Below are 20,187 nucleotides of genomic sequence, written 5' to 3' on the forward strand. Positions count from 1 at the left end.
GCCATGTCTTTATTACTATCATTATGCAGAACATATGGTATTGTGTTTGTAAAGGAACCGATTGTCAGTGATGATAACTATGAAATGTGATCCACGAGCACTGATTAATATCATTAGTGATGAGAGAATCTTGTTAATAATATTAATTGGTAATCTTAAGTAAATAATCCAGTGTGTATCAATGAACCCACACATACACGGGGAGAACATGCAAACTCCACACAGAAAAGCGGACCCAGAACCTTCTTGCTGTGAGGCAACAGTGCTCACCACTACACCACCGAGCAGCCCACTCTTAATACATATTTAGCCAAATAAATGAAAAGGAAACTTCATAAACAGGAACCAGAACTACGTGAAATGACAGTCTCCTGGGGAAGAGTCCTGTGCTCCTCTCTCAACTGGAACATCCTCTTCTTTAAATTTACTTCATGCTATTTCACCTGATGGCACAAAGCTTTGGAATGACTGCTGCACAGCGAATGGAGGCTCATCTGGCAGGACTCTATCCTGAGGTAGGCTGGCCATCTGTTGTTGCCCTGCAGCCCTTTGCCAGCGTCGACAAACATGGCACTTGGATAGGATTTTCCCCATCGCAGAGTTTGCGCCAGGGATCCAGTACCTGGACTGCAAGTTGGAGAGCACATGATTGTGACCGCTGCGACCCAAGTTCTTATGACTTTCTTTGAGGATCAACTTTGCTCGTAAGGTCCTCCATCTTGAGATTACGAGAGTCTGCTCTCGAGAAAGCCGCCTTTAAGGTCCTCTACTGTCTGGTAGAGGACAATGATTGATGTCCGGACATTGTGCCGAATGTCATTGCTCTGCACTTTTTGCCTGCCTGTGAGCGAGGGAAGCTTGGAACCCAAGTGAGAGTTAATTCCATCCTGACTTGGTGCTTTGGATGAAATATGAATCCCTTCAAACTCCTTCAAGTTCTTAATTCTAGCATTTGATAATGCTTAAGCACTATGTATCTTTAGCTCCTCTTTTACCCAGCTCATCTCCCTTTTTATTTTTGCTTCTTTTAGTGGCTCTACATTAAGTCATATTTTGTTGCATGTCGGTGAAACAGTTTTGCAGTGACAGGAATAACATTCACCACGCCATTGCGTTCCTTTGATTTATTTACATCATTAATATTTATATCCAGGTCCATTCAACATGATTGTTAAATTAGCAGTCGCCGCTTATCACTACCTGCAGCAATCAAACACATTTGTGACACAAAGTAACACGGTCAAAAAATTGTAGGCCTCCCGGCATGCAACAAAACCCACTGTGTCACCCTTCCTGGCTTTATGCCTTCCCACTTTGTGACGCTTAATCGTCCCTCCCATACACAGAGCATGACACAAATAACAATAAAGACAAATAAACAAATATCTCTTACACATCTTTCTCCTCTAAGATTTGTCTCTGATTTTGAGTTGATGCTCTGAAAGCGCCGTCCCATTGCTTCTGCAATGCGTAGCCGAGCGTCACCTATCCAAACTATAGTCTGCTCTGCAAACTCTTTAAAGCCATCATCCTTGGGTTTCGAACCAGTTAATTTGATCCGTGTTCATATCTTCCTCAGAAAGTTGTTGCTATACCCCTTTAACTCTGGTATTTAACTATAACCCTTTAAACCCCTTTAACTCTGGTATTGGCTGTTTAGGGTGTCATCACCACCATCTTCCATTAGATAACTTGCTTCTGCTATTTGAACAGAAACTTAAATATTGCCGCCTTTAACAAACATTGTTCTTAAACCAACATAAATGACCAAACAAGATATAAACTGCACTTATTTCAACTAAACACCAGCCTGCAGAGATGTAACTTGGCTCCCACACTGCTGGTAAAGTCTGGAAGAAGGGATGACATGGTTCTAACTCGGCTGATCGGACTGGGACATTGTGGTCCAGACAAATATTTGAAAGTTATCAAAAGAACATCCGGACGATCTGTTCTTAATGTGGAAACTTGTAATCAGTGTAGAACATAGTTTGTCCATGTAATAAATAGGAGTTGTCAGATCTTGGCTTTTTGTATTTTTTTTTTTTTTACCACCTCTGAAAATAATTTTCCACTTTCTGGCAGTGGTCTTAAGGCTTCGCCACTCTTCGCCTGTGGGGGGCAGCATCGCGCTCGACCGCCCGCCGCCCGCCGGAAACGCACTAGAAGAAGAACACCCGCGTCATCTTCCTTTTCCCGTGCTTCTCCGCCATGGCGCCTATTGTGAGTAGAGTCGCGTGTCGAGAAAGTCGCACAAATGTCCGTGTTGTCGCTGCGTGAGGCCCGAGGGAGAAGGGAGCGGGCCGGGGGCGGTCTGCTGGTCCGAGAGAGGGAGGGCGGGGTGGAGGGGTCCGGCTCGGACGTGTCGTAGTGAGCTCCTCCGGGGCCTGCGGCTGCCTGTCGCTCGGGCGGGCGGTCGGCGGGTCGGTCGGCAGGTCGGTCGCCAGGTCGGTCGCTCGGTCGGTCGGCGGGTCGGTCGGGCTGCCTGTCGCTCGGGCGGTCGCTCGGTCGGTCGGTGGGTCGGTCGGCGGGTCGGTGGGTCGGTCGGGCTGCCTGTCGCTCGGGCGGGCGGTCGGCGGGTCGGTCGCTCGGTCGGTCGGCGGGTCGGTGGGTCGGTCGGGCTGCCTGTCGCTCGGTCGCTCGCTCGCTCGGTCGGTCGGCGGGTCGGTCGCTCGGTCTGTCGGCGGGTCGGTCGGTCTGTCGGGCTGCCTGTCGGTCGGTGGGGACCGAGCTCGCCACGTTGTCCCGGGACAGCGGCTCGTCTCGCCGGAGCAGCGGCTGCAGACGCGGGGTCACAGTTAGTTCGACCGAGTGTGAGCGTGTCCGACACCGAGAGAGAGAGAGAGAGAGAGGGAGGAGGAGGGGGGGGGGCAACGTCAGTGCGTCGTAGTAGCAAAGTGCTAACGATAACACCCGAGTGTCTGTGAGCCAATCTGTCAACCAAGTACTGCTGCTGAGACTGAAGAGCAGCTTCTTTCCCCAAGCTGTTAGACTCATGAACATGCCCCCCCACATCTCTCTCTCACACACACACACACACGCACACACACACAAACACACACACACACACACACACACACACACACACTCACTGAAGGATCACTAAAATGAACTGTTTCTCAAAGTGCAATAACATAGAATTCCATCGTTTTTATTGTTTACTTACTGTAACTATACAGTATAGTGCAGCTGCCCTGCACTTCATTGCTCTTGTTCTTTTAAATAATATTGCGATCTATTTTTGTTATGTTGTGATACACTATATATATCGCCATATTGTCAAATCTCCTCTGAAGCACTTAATGAATGCACAATTTAAATTAATTCTTTGATGCATACAGTCACACCAGTATGTGTATTACTTTCATTATGGGGACAATCTTAAACATGCATGCAAAAGGGGGGGAAATCCCAACCAAGTGAAATGAAACCAAACAGTATTATTCCAAAGTAATTTTTTTATTGGTTTATTAGCTTTGTCCACAGCTCTCTCTCTCTCTCTCTCTCTCTCTGTGTCTCTGTGCGTGTGCGACCGACCGACGAAGACAAAACCGAAGCATGCCTTGTGCCGGCGGCTTGACAAAATCTTTACGTGACAATTTGTAGTTGCGGTATTGGCGATCTTGTCATTTAATACATTTCATGTACAACTAGCTGCTAAACAAGGAATACATTAGAGATACCGCCAACTCTTAGTTCTTAGTGACTTATGTCTTTCAATGTTCTTATGCCTCAGGGAACTGCAACTTTAATTTCATGATATTGTCGTCCGACCCCTCAATATGACAGGGAAGCTACTTTGATACTCTGTGTAAAGTTCAGCGTTTATCCTGTATTCTGTGAGCAGAAGAAGCAGAGCACCGGTAAAGGTGGTAAGAAGAAGAAGCAGCTCCTGAAGTTCACACTGGACTGCACCCATCCCGTTGAAGATGGCATCATGGACGCCGCCAACTTTGTAAGTCACAAGTAACAGTATGAGAGTCACAGGGAACATGTGGCGTGAACTGCAGGTGTTGAGACTGAGCGCTGCGATGTTGTGTGCGTCTGCTGATTCCAGGAGCAGTTCCTCCAGGAGCGCATCAAGGTGAACGGGAAGGCAGGCAACCTCGGTGACGGTGTGGTCTCCATCGAGAGGAGCAAGAGCAAGATCACGGTGTCCTCTGAGGTGCCCTTCTCCAAAAGGTAAGAAGCAGTGGCACTCTGCCCCCCCCCCCCCCCCGTCTGATATTAGATGTAGGGAATTCATGTTAGAGATTGAGTCAGACTATCCAGCATCACGATGGACGACGAGCTCACAGCATCTGTTTGTCAGTGAGAACGACCTCTAGTTACCTGGATCCCACTTCAATGGATTCCGCTTCTTGTCGGATACTCACTGTGTTGAGTAAAGAGTTTGTATCATTCACTCTGCCCACATGAAAGTCATGACAGTGGTGATAAGACGAGAAACACAAACACACAAATACGTTTCTTTCTTTTTAGTACCAACCAGCACAGTACAGAAAAAGTCCAGTACTGATCTCATACCAACATAATTAATACTATTCTTGAATGTTTTAGTATTATTTTTCTCTATATTATTGCTTCACTTGTAAAGTGGTATGACAAGCTCGTCTGCATCACATCAAAATGTCAGGTCCTTCAAATGTTAAGCTAAACTGCTGGCGTGTCCCTGACCGCGGCCCTGGTGAAGGGTTAGGGCAGATTATTTAGTTCATAGTGGACGACAAAAAAACAACGAGCAGATCACATGTAGTGCCAGTTAACTGTGATGCTAAAGTTCCTAAATTTACTATTAGCATTGAAGAAAGGAGAACTGTAATGTGTGCCAACACAATTTTCAGTCATTTAAGCCAAGTGCAGTTCGATGTCCCATCATATGCAGCTTCAATTCTACGAGGCCGTCAGGAGTCCGTGTGAACAAGATCAAGTGGTGTCACAGGAGGAACGCTACTGTGGACAAGCTAATGTAATAACTTTGAACCACGCTAGCAGACTGTAGTTCATTTGTTATGGATGGCACTGGACAGTATCAAGTTAAGTGAACATAGATTACAGATTCAAATGATGTATACATGCAACGTCTAATACTTGTTGCACTGTTGAAAATAAAGAATTAGGTACCATCCATTACTGAATCTCAACTCTGGAACTCTGTATTAAAAGAATCTCAGAATTTCCCATTTGTAATTATGAAATGTGCAATTTGTCAATTTGTATTAACCATAATTGCGATACCACATGAAGGCAGGACTAATCCCGGACCGACTGTTGTCGTCCACTGTTTTGCAGGTACCTGAAGTATTTGACCAAGAAGTACCTGAAGAAGAACAATCTTCGTGACTGGCTGCGCGTCGTGGCTAACACCAAGGAGAGCTACGAACTCCGCTACTTCCAGATCAACCAGGACGAAGAGGAGGAAGAGGAGGAAGATTAAATTGACAATTCATCTGATTTTGTACATTTAATTAAATGTTGTTTACAATACAGAAGCTCCTCTCTGGTGATTTCTTTTGAGATTTCCTGTTGGCGTTAGTGGTGTAACGGATCAACACCTACGGTTCTGAACGCATGTGATCTGAGGATTTATTGCAAAGTTTAACCATAACGCATAAAAATACCGTTTAACTGTCGATGCAGAGAACTGCAGTGAAAATATAAAGATTGGGAGATGTTGAAGTGGCGTGAATGAGGCACGTTACAATGGACATGGATCGTAGTCATGGTTACTGGAGGAGCCTCCCGCATCATTTTCGTCTCGTGTGTGGGAGCAGTTTGGCTTTTCTGTAAAATATACAGATGATGGTGGTGATTGACCATGTGTGTGCGTGTGCGCGCACGCAGCGAGGGAGAGAGAGTTGCCGGTTGCAGTCTGTCTTGATCTAATAAATAAGTGGAAAGAATAAGTCTCAGGGCACGTTCGAATTGTCAAATGTGCTTAGGAAGTTTCCTTGATCTTGAAATGACCCGGAAGTATTTCCTCAGCACCATGATAAGAGCTGTTCAGATTCTCTAAATGCATAGGAAAGGAGCTTCAATGCTTCCTTTCCTATGCATTTAGCAGAGGACACACTGGACCTCCCTATGTGAAAGGAAAGGAGATATAGACGCCACTCAATTCATTGCGGCAGCGATATTTAACTTGACGCGCCATGCGTGAACATAAACGATAAAATCTGAAATAGAAGAAGAAGCGGATGAATATGATCCAGAAGAGACGCACGTCATCATGTACTTTACTGTTACATATGAGTCATAACGTGATAACACACAGTGGTAAAACACTGAAACATGCTGATAGGGCCGCTGAGGTTCATCTTTAGAAATGTGTAGTTTCAGGACGACAGACGCATCAACAACATCCACCATGAGACATCCACACCAGACTCAATGGTTGTTTTCATTTAAGACCGTGGGCAAGAGGTGTCTGTTTTGGGTTCTGGAAAGCGACGTTATATTTGTCACAGCGCTGAAGTTGGCTTCCGATTCACAGCTTAAGGGGAACTTAACTAACAATGCTGAGCGACCTGTCCCCTCGTATTGTACCAGGTCCAGATAGGAAACCACTATACCTAGACTTGTCAAATCTGGACTGGAGAGAAGCCAAAGATTCTGTAAAAAATAGTTTCAGATTTGTGAAACCTTAATTCTATTCATGAAAATACCAAAAAAGGGTGATTTCACAGTTTTTTCACCCCTAGACCAGATGAGACCAGGTCCAGATAGAAAAAAACAAGGAGGTTTCAGATTAGTTCAAACTTAATTCGGGTTTCCTGTCGCAGTCCACGTCTCTCCATTTCAGTATGAACTGCCGTGGTCATCTCTTCTTTCTCACTTTAATACAAGAGCAGACAACATGGTCAACTCTTCTTCTTGAAAAAGTTCAGTTGATGAAATTCATCATCTCAGTTTTTCTTCTTTAAGAATATTACTCTTGTTCTCTCACCTTTCTTCAAAATGTTTTTTTTGCCTCACTTCAACCAAAGCTTGCTCAGTGATCTGTGTGGGAAGTACTTTCATCAGCCATTGGTGTTCTTGTTCTTTATCAAATCGACGTGTATGTGAAGACAGCTCTACGACAATCCTTCATCGCAGTCCACTAACGTACCATCATTTCAGACCCTGCTCATCTCCTGCCCACCAGCTTAACAATTAATAACCAGTGTTATTAGCCTTATCACAGCTGTGAGCTGCTTTACACGAGAAATATCAAACATTATAACATGCTGCATATTGTATGATATTGCAATGAACGAAGGTGGACTGATCCAGCAGCAGCTAAAACTTGTGGAACATCACCGGTTATGGCACGTGTTTTATTTCATTCATATCAGGGACGGAGACTTCTGTTTCATTTATAAAATCTGTGAAAACAGAACTTGGATCCTGGATCTCGTAAATGGGTCAATCCTGGCTATTGGTAATATTTCAGTGTGCCAGCCTTTGGGGGGGAAAAGAATACATTTTTGGGGCTTTGAAGATTTAATGATGTGAATGACATTTGAATATGTAGATATCAACATTGATGTGCATTCCACTGCATTTCAAAACAAATCATTTGTAACATGGAGAGACAGATTGCTTTACATTGTAACATGGGATTTATAGTGATCATTAGAACAAGTCCTCTGCTCCGGCATGCTCCACCTCCAAACATATTCATGTTTCACTTTGTTGTTCTGTTTTAACAATGTCCTCCTCATCCAGACAACCTGGACTAGGAAAAAGGTTCGGTTGTCCAATCACCATTTGAGCAACTGAGTCTTGTCCCTCTGCTCAGTCGCCATCACGTTCATCACTTGAGCCAGTTGAACGTTGGCCATAATGCTCATATGTCTGTCCATGGTCCTCTGACACTTCCTCCTCAGTATCGGTACGATGCAACATGCAAATAGAAGAATTACAACGCATGGGGACAGTTGTGACCAACGTCAAAGCCTACATTGCGTTGCTCATTTTGGAAGCAACAGCAAGCCTGCGGAATACTGACACTGGCAGGACCATGTTTCCAACCACCATGTCTCATAGAGATTTTATGGTGATTTACATATTTTTCCATAGTCACATAATAGGCATTCTGGCTCTAGGTAGATAAATAGATGGATAGGTACTTTATTTATCCCAAGCTGTTGCAGCAGCCATTTTCACACACCACACTTTTCTAAAAATATAAACAATATATACCAAACACTAATGTTAAAAATATACTGATTGCAATCAATATATAGAATCAGTATAATAAATATAAAGAATTTACATGAAATCTTAACAGTGGAAATAGTGCAGTAGTATACAATCAGTGTGCAGAGCAACACGGAGACGTGAAGCTGCAAATTTGTTAAGTTTTAATTTCATTTAATTTAAACATTTTTGATTATTATTTTTGATTATAATAATTTTCCGGAGGATTGAGTTGCTGGGGTCAAGGGGTACACAATGTTAGTACATGTGAGGATAACAGGGGGGTTAAAGTGAGCCTTCCAATAAGAAACACAAATGAATAATGAACAGACAGGCGGATGAAAGCTGGTGGTCCAACTTGTGACAGAAACTTTGCACACTGATCTCAATTCCTTCCTTTGGTTGTGTCTCCGTCCTGCAGGAACTTTCCGATCCAGCGGGTCCGACCCACCGCCGCCGGTCCGGGATCGCTCCCCCTCCGTCCGGTGCGTGTCGGCGGCGAGTCGCGCGGCTTCCTGTACGAGTGGTAAATGCAAATCACGTGGTGTGAAAAAGCAGACTGCAGCTTCTTTTGTTCAAATCAATCATCAAACCGGCGACGGACGGACGGACGCGGAGCTGCCGAATCAGGAAATCACCGGTACGTTCCTCCACATTCGGACCTGCGTGACAGCGCGTTGGTCCGCGACACGAGCCGCGGGCCGCGCGGGACTACGATCCCCGCTCCCACGACAATATTGAAAACTTTTGTTGTTGTTGTATCGTCCCGTCGTTCCGCGGAGCGCCGGCGCCCGGCTGCTCGTTGAGGGCGCCCGTTAGCTCACCGTGACGACGGAGCGTTAGCACAAAGAGAACCCGACCGGTGCGCTGCCGTGGACGGGTTCTACGACCCCGCGGTCCGGGGGGAGGGGTCGCTCTCCCGGGGCCACACGCGGACTTTAACCCGCTCCTCGCGCGTGTCGCGGCGGACCAGCGGCGCGACGGCAACTTTTACATGTAGTGCGTTAGCACGTCGGCTAGCTCGCTGCCCAATAGCATCATGCGAACAAAGAGCGACAGCGGCTAGCTCGTTAGCCTAATGAGGCTAGCGGCTAGCTAGCGGCTAGCGGCTGGCTACCGGACGGACGGACGGACGGACGTCGGTTCGCTGCAGTTGTCGGTCGTTGCGGCGGGTTCGACCCGCTGTCCTTCAAATGAACACAAAGGAACATATTTTGAGAAAAAAGTGGCCTGATTATATATTTTTTTAATGGCGGCGACTCGACGACACACGGAGCCGGGGCTCTTTGAAGTTGACTTGTCTCCTGTGGGACAGATGCTGTTCCGTCGTGAAAACAGAAATGTAAGAGTAAGTGATTTAATCACGACACAAGTCCACAGGCTGTTAATGAAGAGTTATGGTTAAAGTCCACTTAATGTTGCGCGACATGTTGATTCCATAGATATTTCTCCTGAGCCCGACCGATATATCGGTTGGCCGATCATATCGCCGATAGCAGCCCTTCACAGACATGTCGGTATCGGCCGATATTATCGTCCGACACATGTGAGCCTGAATCTGCATGGTTTTACACGTCAGGTAACAATCATTTTTTATTTTCTTGATTCAACTTTTAGTTATTTGGTTGTTTTAAAAAAAAATCAATTTACAGATATTAATGATCAAGTTTGTGGTTTAACTAAAATACCAAGCCTCAATTACATTTCTTTGTCATAAAGGTTTGATAACGACATATTTACATTGACAGATTTACAAAAATTATATATATCTATATAGATATATATCTATCTATATATATATATCTATATCTATATAGATATATATATCGGCTGATGTATCAGGGACCTTGTACGCCCTAATATCGTCATTGGCCCCAAAAAGTCCATATTGGTCAGGCTCTACTTTCTTCATATATGTTAATCCGTGTCACTCGTTTCTCTGTCTGTGCTGTTCTTCGAACATGAATGACTGCTATTCACAATTGTATAAATGCATGAGCCATTCTTGGATTATATTTCTGTCAAGTTATTTATAAAATCTTCCATTTTCAATTATCCTTGTTCTTATTACTTTATCCCCAGTAATCACTTCATTTTTACTGTGACGCACCGTTGTGGTCTGAAGTTCACATAGATGTCACAATACAATACCCTGATCCACTCGCCTCTTTCTCACAGAAACAGTTGTCAGATTGAAAAAATGCCACGCAAGAAGGTGACGGACATCTCAGGGAACGGTGGTGTGAAGAAGAAGAGGGTCAGCGGGAAAAGGAAAGAGAGAGACTTCAGCAGTGACGACGAGTTTGATTTTGAGCAGGAGAACAACAAGAAACCTGGCAGACCTGCCGCCAAGTCTGGTCTGCAGCCCGTCACTGTGGCAGACGACGTCAAAGAGAAAATTGTGAGTTTTATGCATAGTCTGAAATAACTGGCTTGCCATATTTGTTTTATTAATTAATCCAATCACAGGTACAGTCATTCAGCAGCTGTTGTTGAAATGGTTAGCTCTTTGAGTTTAGGCTACAATATATGAACCATAACTCATGTTATTGACCTCACTGTTCCCTCTCCACAGAAACTTGAGTGCCCAAAGGTAAAAGGTCAACTGCTCATCTTTGGAGCAACCAACTGGGATTTGATTGGAAGAAAGGAGGTGCCCAAACAACAAGGTAGAATATCTTTCCTATCAAGTAGCTGGGTCCAGTCTAGAGTGGGACATACAACTTTTCCTTCTTTCTGTATACTGATGCATCAAAATGTTGCTAGTTTTACTTCATTACTGTATAAACGTTGATGATAACAGTTGTTAGTAGCTATCATTGGCAAGTCGTTTGATATTATTTCCATCATCATTTCTACGTTCAAGAGAAGAAGTCAGCAGCCCTGGTATGGTAAAGTCTGTCCAGTGGGGAAATGTGAACCCTGTCTTCTTTAAATGAGTCAACGTATGTGCCAACAACTTCTAAGAGACGTTACCTGCTGCGACTGTTTCTTACAAGTGTGTGCAGTGTTTCCTCAGCCTCCCCGAGCTTTGTGATCACAGTGGGGAATCGGATGTTTAGATTTGGTCTGTGGATTCCCTGTACTCTATATGACCACTCACTGTGGTTAACAGTCGAGATACAAGAGAGTTGTACAAAGGTTTCATGAGGTTTTCCATACGTCCACATTTTGGGTGAATATAGATATGTGTCTTTGTTTGGGATGAACAGAACACGTGTTAATACTATGAGATCCCATTAATTGAATGTGACATTAATGTCTATTCATATGTATGCATGTTCAGTGCTACCCCCCCTGCTGCTGCGGGCCCACTGATGCCTAGGGCACGCTGCGCACTGCCTTGTTCCCTCCTGCTCTCATTACTCGGGTAAACACTGATAAATCAGCATTGTTGAGACTGAATGGGGGTTGGGGGTTTCGGCAGGAGCAGCTGCATAGACAAAGACCATCTTAAGACGGATGAGATGCTGTGCCTGCCAGAGCACCAAACACACATTCAAATAATTATTTTATTGTGAACTAGCACTCATCATGCTTTTAAGGTTGGAAGTATCTGGACATCTACACATCTATATCAACACAGGTCCTATAATGGGGAATTCTGTACAGAGAGAAAAATATTTGCTAAGGATCTGCTATTGTGAAAGTTATAATTTTAGGCTTCAGCATATTCAATTTTCAACATCTTGAAATGGATATTACTTTTTCAGCGCTCACACACAACAAACAGCTAGTGGACCGTGAGGAAATATTTGCAGAATTTTACAAAAAGTGTATTGATTAAAATTGCTTACAGTCCTTCTAATATTAGTATATTTACGTTAGTAATATTAGTAGATAACTGCGGGAGATGCAGAGCTCACAGAGAGCTGAGAGTTGCCATCTAGCTTAAGGTTCAGAGGATTCCCCACAACACTCAAACCCCTGGTGAATCTCAGAAAACAGAGCAGGCTGCAGTTCACCTCATCTGTTGTGGCTCCAGTTGAACGGGCTCACTGACATTAACTGATGACTTCACTGCTGATAGGAGAATCTGTATGACTGCAGATGTCTACAGTGTTCTGTGCTCACAGTCAGTCAAATGGATCAAAACTCGCAGGACGACATCATTCAACATTTCACATGACAACGATCCTCAACATGACCAGAGGTGGGATGTGACTGGTGGAGTCGGCCTGACTAAGCAGCAATCCACTGGCTGACGAGCAGACTAAAGTCCGATAGAGGCCCCAACAAGAGGAGCTGAAGGTAGAGGATCACCAGGGCAGATACAAAGAGTCTGCTGATGACTGTGGACCCAAGACATAACAGTATCTGACCCTGAGGATTTCCCACTAAATTTTCGTCTAGTTACCCTTGAACTCCTTGAATCTGTGCACCGTGTGCTGTAAAGGACTGTATCTCCACACAGTTCTTTCTACACTGATGTAAACCTGCTCAGATTCAAATGGAGACTTGGCCCTTAATATAATGTGCTGAAGCTTAAAGCCTGAAAAATAAGTGTGGTAGGAGTTTGTCTTAAATGGATTTGCGTTAAGGATGGACACGAGTAGTAAATTCCAAGATCGAGGGATCCCATCAATTCCTCGAGGAACAATCGAGTACTTGTTTTTCTAAATCTATTTTTAGAATCTTTCTGCAGGAATAATGTTGCACAGCAACACATCCTACCCAGTACTTAATGCTTATTCTCAATCAAAACTGTCACGGCTACCCTTTATGGATTTATTTTTCACAACCACAAAAACCTAATTAATCTGCAGGTCACACTTTATTTGACTTAATGTCGAACAAACGCTTGTATGCCTGTAGTGGTTAAAAAAAAAACACATGGGCTTTTGGAAACACTAAACATTAAATTCTTGCTCAGGAAAACGCGCATGCAGAGGTGTTTAGGAGAAAGGCGAGAACGCATTCTGTTTATGATCAGTCCCGCGCTGTGGAGAAGACGCGCTCCGCTGATACCCGAACACTCAGTTTTTTGTACCAGTGCTTGTTGGACTTCCACCACTCCAGTGCGTTTTGCTTAGGACGAATGCATGGCTCACTGAAATAAGCGTCGCTTCTCCCCTGGCTCTCTCTCCCCGCACAGTCGTGTGCATCCTTGTGCCGCTCCCCTGTTGTACTCCGGTCAACCGAGAAGCGCAGCGCACACTGGTCTTGCTCGCCACTGCACATCTATGTCAAGAACTGGCCCTTTCGTCTGGGCCTTGCACAACTTCTTTCATATGGTGAGGCGAATTGCCGGTTCCAAAAATGGAAGGTGTTTGTGTCTCGGGTCAAGCGCAGAAGAACGCCCGCGCACAAAACCCCCCCCAAAAAACTTGAGTGCCATTGTTCACCAATCGACTACTCTAGGAATGGAGCACTCGCGTCCATCCATACTGGGGCTGTCACGTCATATTTTAACTACACCATTATCATGACTAAATCATGAGTTCACAATATCTACAAGAACATTTCAGTCATTACTGTTATCAGGAATACCAGTATATCATGATACCCCCTGTGTTGACGGTTGATCTTGAAGTGGATATCATCACATCATGATGTGTTGTTTCTGTGTTTCCAGCTGCATTTCGCAACCTTGGCCAGAATCTGTGGGGTCCTCACCGCTACGGCTGTCTGAATGATGTCCAGGTCAGCTGTGTTGTGTCTGGGCCGTGTGCTGCACACAGTCTCCTCATGACCACCGAGGGCCGGCTGTGGAGCTGGGGTAAGAAACATGCTGTGTTCAGTTACAAATAATTTTCCTGGTAAAAATGAAACCCCAAAGGTAAGGGGTTTAGTTTATACCTAGTTAATACAGCTCTGACTACTGACAGAGTAAGTGGATTTGTTCTTTGTTCTCCCTCTCTAAACTTGGTTTCTGCCTCCCTCAGGTCGTAATGACAAAGGTCAGCTGGGTCATGGCGACACCAAGCGCCTGGAAGCTCCCAAGTTGATCGAGGCCCTGGCAGAACACGTGATTGTGACTGCAGCCTGTGGACGCAATCACACCCTGGCACTCACAGGTAGACCGACCCTCCGTGTGGGTTCATCGTCAGGGATGTCTCTGTTTTAACTCCAGCACAGCAGCTGATTTCAGATCTATTTTAGTGAAAACCAGGATACTGTTAAGTCGTAATAATAATAACAACAACTCTAGCTCTATGTTGAAGTTCATCCCACAGAGTGTGATGGTTGGTGAATGCTGCTGTGTTTGCTGACCGCTCGCTCACTGTTTCTCCTCAGAGGATGGCACTGCATACTCTTTTGGTGAGAACAAACTGGGTCAGCTTGGCCAAGGCAACCAGACTGATGCCGTCCTCAGCCCAGCACCAGTAAGTCATTACTGTCCCCAGTGTTTCCTATGTGGTGCACATCTAAACCTGCTGTCGGCAGAATATCAATAGAGAATAATGTGGTGAATGTTATAAAACAGGTAGCTCAAATCATGCAATCTGATTGGTATATTAAGCATATACCACGGCTATGACGTTGAATCGGTTTGCACAGGTCAGTATCCCTCCCCGACTGAGGAAGTAACAACGTGTGTAGACGTGAGTAGAGAAGGAAACTTACGAGAGAAACATACTAGAGCTCAAAGCACACGGTGAGCTTGATTGACCCACGCCAAAAGTACCAAACGTGAAAAGGCAACTGACATGATCAAAATGGATACATCCAAAGCTACATCTATGCCAGGCCCCAGCCTGTTAGCAGAAGTCAGTTCACAGAATGTCAAGAAGTTACAGGGGCACTGTTTATTTTAACATTACACGACCGGCTCTGTTAAATACCATGACCACATCAAGAGCCAGTAGTGGCGACTGCCTTCTCCTATGTACATCAGGGGGATGTAAAAAGTGTTGTGGGATAACTCGCTGTCCTCTCTAAGCATGTTAATGAATGTTCTCTGTCGTGAACCTTCTCTCCCTGCAGATCTCCTACAATGGCCAGCCCCTGGTGAAGGTGGCCTGTGGTGCAGAATTCAGCATGGTGGTGGACTGCAAGGGAAACCTTTACTCCTTTGGCTGCCCGGAGTATGGACAGCTGGGTACGCTCACACCCTGCAGACACGTATTGTTCTCTGTGTTGTTTGTATGCGTTCTGTGAGGGTTGTTAAGTGAGTTTGAGTAACTAACTAATATTTGACTTCCAACTGGAAGTATCCGTTGCTGAGAACACAAGGAAGAGCAGTGTTGGCCGCAGTTTTTTAGATCATCAGTGCGTGAGAAACATGAAACAACTTTTAACAATAGTCATGACTACATTCGGACATAATCGATTAGGACTACAGCGTGTCAATGTATGGATTCACTAGAAAACAAGCTGCAGCTCCAAAAACTGCACAGGGTCATCTTTGGCAGGGCTCCAGAGAGGCACTGTTGCAACCTACTGAAAACTTTAGGAGACTTAAATCGACCTGCATTGCAATTATTCACATTTTCACCCATCTTAATAGTTTTACTGACCCCACTCCCAGACCCCCCCCCCCTCACACACACACACAAATTGGCCTACACTGGCAGACTCGCTCCGATTCTTTTCAACATGGAAAAAAAAAGTAATTAAAGAAATGTCTGCAAATTTGCAGGTCTAAAAAACTGGTCCCAGTCTGGAGCCCTGTAGGGGCGTGGGTGGGGGCGTATTTTAGACAATTGTAAATCCGATATTTTAATACCTGCTAAGTATCAACCGGCATGCAATATTATTAGAAACTGGTTGTATTACATCATATATTTGTCCCCTTTGTCACTGAAGGTCACAACAGCGATGGGAAGTTCATCGCTCGTGCCCAGCGCATTGAGTTTGACTGCGAGCTCATTCCTCGTCGGGTCGCCATCTTCATCGAGAAGTCCAAAGACGGCCAGGTCATGCCCGTGCCGAACGTGGTGGTCCGAGACGTGGCCTGCGGGGGGAACCACACGGTGAGAAACTATTAGTGTCATTACAACCAAATCAAATTGAACAGTTCTAACAAAGCTTACTCACTAATGCCCATTATCCGTGTGTGTGCGTGCGCGTGTGTGTAGCTGGTGCTGGACTCTCAGAAGCGAGTATTCAGCTGGGGCTTCGGAGGCTACGGTCGTCTGGGCCACACGGAGCAGAAGGACGAGATGGTTCCTCGACTGGTCAAACTCTTTGACTTTCCCGGACGTGGTGCGAGTCAGATCTTTACAGGCTACCAGTGCTCCTTTGCTCTCAATGAGATGGGTAGGAACAGACATTACATTTTTGTCAAATTTCAGAAGTGGAAATATTTTCAGATTCTATAATTCTCCCTGATGTTCTGGCCGAGGCTAATGATACTGAATACCAAGTTAAAGTGATGGATATGATCACTGAGGCTGTTGTACCTGTAGTGGTTGACCAGCGTTGTATTTGCAGGGGGGCTGTTTTTCTGGGGGGTGACAAACACTTCCAGAGAGTCCACCATGTACCCCAAGTCTGTGCAGGATCTGTGCGGCTGGAAGATCCGCAGCCTGGCGTGTGGGTGAGTGCTGACGTCATTTAGTTCTTTCTCCGTAACAGTGGGGTCTGTAAAGGGACAGTTCACCACGTGTCAAGTCTGTCACCCTCAGCCCCACTGCTTTACTGTTGGATTCACCAACAAGGGAATGTTATGTTAGACCAGGGATGGGCAACTCTGATGATAGAGCACCACAAAAACTTTCTCCTCACTACCAGAGGGCCAGATTGTGACCGTGACTGATACCGTAACCCCATCATTCAATTAAAGCTACTAAATTAATGAATACAACAAAATATAGAACGGTGTGTGAAACCAACCAGCCGATGTCCCTGCTTATTAATAGTTAAGTACATCATGGGCAAGATAAAGCCAGCAGGAGGTGACTATAGGGCTGGACAGTGACTCCCCATCCTGCTTTAGTTTCTCTCTGTCTGATGTCTGACTATTTATATCTATCAGGAAGAGCAGCATCCTTGTCGCCGCAGATGAGAGTACGATCAGCTGGGGCCCCTCGCCCACATTCGGAGAGCTGGTAAGACCCTCAGGTTTATTACATATGGGTGTTGTATTGTCTGTTGTGATGGTCAGGGGCTCACCTCTGTCTTCTCTCCTCCAGGGATACGGAGATAACAAACCCAAATCCTCCACCACCGCCCAAGAGGTCAAGACCTTGGACAGTGTCTACGTAGAGCAGGTAAATGGAACGTAAAATAAAAAAGTGTTTGTTAAGAGGTTAGAAACAATAAGTAAACAACAATGAGAAGTTTAATCTGATATGGGTCTTGGGGTGGATTCGAATCGTCTTCATATCTACTTGACTTGACCTCAGTGGAAAACGTCACACGGTTTAAAGTGGGACTCGTACCACTAAAGAAAAGGCAAATTACGCGACGGATGTTATTGATGCGTCTGCCGTGGTGAAACTACACATTTCCGAAGATGGACTACAAAATGTGCATCTTCAAATGTAAATGATTCATATGTAACAGTAACTTACATAATGACCTTATCTGGGTCATATTCATACTTTTTCTACTTCGGATTTAATCGTTTACGCTCGTGCATGGCGCATCACGTTAAATATTGCTGACGCAATGAATTGTGGGCTGTTTATTTTTCCTTTGCTTTTACTTAAGAAGCTCCACCTTCCACCACTAGTGTACCATATGCTGAAGGAGATAGGAAAGGAAGCATTGAAGCACCTTTCCTTAGCATTTAGAGAATCTGAGCAGCTCTTATCATGGTGCTGAGGAAATACTTAGTGGTCACTTCAAGATTTAGGAAACTTCCTAAACAAAATTCACAATTCGACCGCACCCTTGGGCTTGCGTATTGCAAATGGCTCCATAGCGCCCCCTAGAAATTTTCCACAATCAAGCCCCTCCTTACTCTTTTACCTACAAATTCAGGGACATGTACTCAACAACTTCCATTGGATGGCTGATGGGAATAAGATTAGTCTTGTAGCTTTCTGGTCAAAAATCCAAGTCAGTTACGTTTTGAACTTATGATCGTGCTAGTAGAAAAACTAAGATCGACAAAAGAATTACAACCTTAATGTTTTCATGATACTCCTCTGATGGTAGTTGACACATTTTGCTCAATAACAAACAGTGGGCCTTGTGGTGAATGGTTAATGGACTGTATTCATATAGATCAGGTTTGAGTCTTATCGACCACTCAAAGCGTTTTACAGTACAGGTCACATTCACACACATGTACAGCGCCGCGGTTTACCACATTCATACACTGCCAGCAAAGCTGTCAGGGGCAATTTAGGGTTAGGTGTCTTGTCCAATTGCACTGTGGCATGCAGACTGGAGGAATTGGAGATCAAACCACCAACCCTCTGGTTAGTGGACGACCCTCTCCATCTCCTGAGCCTGTAGTGTTGGGGCTGGAGAAGAAGTAAGGGTTCATGCTCTCAGCAGCATGGATATCAGTTCATCAGATAACTTATTCTTTATTTACATGCTCACATACTCGCATGTAAAAAGTGTAAACGTGGCACAGAGGGAGAGTGGAGATGATCGGGTTACTGTAATCTACCCTGGGAGTAATCTGGAGTTCATATAAATACATGAACCATTGTCTGCTCAGCTCACATTCACTCCCACGTTGGCTTTAGTTTCATGAGTGAGTGTGAGTTGTGATGTCGGTGCAGTAGGAACAAATGTGTTGCCCACTGACTTCATGTAACAACAGAAGTCATAACAGCTCCTCCTGGTGGCTGGCTGCAAAAATATCACTGGGACCTCAATACCATGGCTACACTCCATGATAACTGTTTTGACCAATGGGAGGAAGTGGAGAGTGTCCTCCATCTTTATAGGGGATCTGCACCAGTGTAAAACGTCTGACTGCTCCTCACTTGTTTCAAGGTAGAGCAGAAAGCTGTAGAAGGTCCTAAAGAATGATTCTGTGTCAGAAGCAGTACAGTGTCCCGTTCCTGTCGAGAGGCTCACCGAGCGTCATATGTTTTGTGCTTGCAGGTGGTGATGGGCTACGCTCACTCTCTGGTTATTGCCAGACAGGACACTCAGCAGGAACAGGAGAAACTGAAAAAGCTGCCGGAGTATAACCCCCGAACAATCTGATCCGGCAACGGCGACACCTCGACCTCCTTCACTGGGCCAGAGACCAGTGCTGCTCAGCAGGGACACCTGTTGGACATGGTGGTGCACCAGTGGGATGGTTGAGTTGGGGGGTATGGGGAGAGTATTGTGGCAATATTATTTGGGAGCGTGTTTGGAGATTTGTATAACTGTATCCCAATCCTCGTGTGCGTAATCAGATTTTTGTGTGTAAAAGAATCTGCTAATGCCTACAGGAATCTCTCTCGTTGTGTAACTATCTGCAACTAGCGATTATTTTCATTATCGATTAATATTGTTGATTATTTTCTCGCTTAAAAGGTTAGTTGTTTGGTCCAAAAAATAGTGAAAGCTGTCGACCGTGTTTCCCAAACCCAGAGATGATGGGTTTTTTTGTCCACACAATGATATATAGTTTACTGTCACAGAGGAGCAAAGAAACCAGAACATATTCACATTTAAGAAGCTGAATTTTGAGAAGTTTGACTTTTAACTGATTAATCGATTATCAAAATAGTTGGCAATAACTTTAGTCGATAACTAATCGATTAATCGGATAACTGTTGCAGCTCAACAGGTGATTCTTGCTGCGCTGCTATGCATGCTAGAGTAATTTACATGATGTTACAGTCTTGCGCAGTAGGTGGCGCTATGCACCTTAAAATTTTTTGCAATCGGCAGGTAAATCAAGCCATGAAACTTCCCACAATAATTCCATTGTTTACTAGAATTCAAAAAAAAAAAATAGCCCGGTACCCCACATCCCCTGAATTCCTATGGCATTTCTCTTATCTTTTTCCGTCTACAAAACGCATTGGAGAAGTCATGAGACGCGGCCGCCTCACTTTCCATACCTCAGCTCAGGGTTAAAAAAACAACAATGTGTACACAGACGAATCAAAAATCACGTGAAAAACGACGACTTGCCTTCAGCCATTAATGTCTGTGTAC

At 44.8% G+C, this 20,187-nt stretch overlaps 2 protein-coding genes across 4 annotated transcripts; both read left to right on the forward strand.

Annotated features, from left to right (window-relative positions):
• The first annotated feature begins 2,111 nt into the window (after window positions 1-2,111).
• On the forward strand, window positions 2,112-5,489 carry LOC118316257 (60S ribosomal protein L22). The gene is made up of 4 exons (XM_035643898.2): window positions 2,112-2,223; window positions 3,848-3,955; window positions 4,058-4,182; window positions 5,293-5,489. Exons 1-4 carry the CDS (start codon window positions 2,212-2,214, stop codon window positions 5,435-5,437), a joined length of 390 nt encoding a protein of 129 aa, XP_035499791.1. The 5' UTR covers window positions 2,112-2,211; the 3' UTR covers window positions 5,438-5,489.
• Window positions 5,490-8,375: 2,886 nt separating this feature from the next.
• On the forward strand, window positions 8,376-19,613 carry rcc2 (regulator of chromosome condensation 2). Of its 3 annotated transcripts, none has more exons than XM_035643895.2 (14): window positions 8,836-9,529; window positions 9,624-9,760; window positions 10,360-10,582; window positions 10,757-10,850; window positions 13,757-13,900; window positions 14,067-14,198; window positions 14,419-14,507; window positions 15,109-15,223; window positions 15,931-16,097; window positions 16,203-16,383; window positions 16,558-16,663; window positions 17,102-17,174; window positions 17,259-17,336; window positions 19,135-19,613. In XM_035643895.2, exons 2-14 carry the CDS (start codon window positions 9,744-9,746, stop codon window positions 19,237-19,239), a joined length of 1,524 nt encoding a protein of 507 aa, XP_035499788.1. In that variant the 5' UTR covers window positions 8,836-9,529; window positions 9,624-9,743; the 3' UTR covers window positions 19,240-19,613. The 3 variants fall into 3 exon arrangements, with proteins under 3 accessions (XP_035499786.1, XP_035499788.1, XP_035499787.1); XM_035643894.2 differs by having other exon boundaries at window positions 8,836-9,523; XM_035643893.2 differs by lacking the exons at window positions 8,836-9,529; window positions 9,624-9,760 and adding an exon at window positions 8,376-8,821.
• Window positions 19,614-20,187: the final 574 nt, after the last annotated feature.

The sequence above is a fragment of the Scophthalmus maximus genome, chromosome 3, assembly GCF_022379125.1.
Source record: "Scophthalmus maximus strain ysfricsl-2021 chromosome 3, ASM2237912v1, whole genome shotgun sequence".
Classification (NCBI taxonomy): domain Eukaryota; kingdom Metazoa; phylum Chordata; class Actinopteri; order Pleuronectiformes; family Scophthalmidae; genus Scophthalmus; species Scophthalmus maximus.

Coding starts and splice junctions, on each gene's coding strand:
- LOC118316257 (XM_035643898.2), top strand. Junction 3,956..4,057: donor TCATGGACGCCGCCAACTTT/GTAAGTCACAAG, acceptor TGCTGATTCCAG/GAGCAGTTCCTCCAGGAGCG. Junction 4,183..5,292: donor GAGGTGCCCTTCTCCAAAAG/GTAAGAAGCAGT, acceptor ACTGTTTTGCAG/GTACCTGAAGTATTTGACCA.
- rcc2 (XM_035643893.2), top strand. CDS start 8,712: ATGCAAATCACGTGGTGTGAAAAAGCAGACTGCAGCTTCTTTTGTTCA. Junction 8,822..10,359: donor GCCGAATCAGGAAATCACCG/GTACGTTCCTCC, acceptor TCTTTCTCACAG/AAACAGTTGTCAGATTGAAA. Junction 10,583..10,756: donor ACGACGTCAAAGAGAAAATT/GTGAGTTTTATG, acceptor CCCTCTCCACAG/AAACTTGAGTGCCCAAAGGT.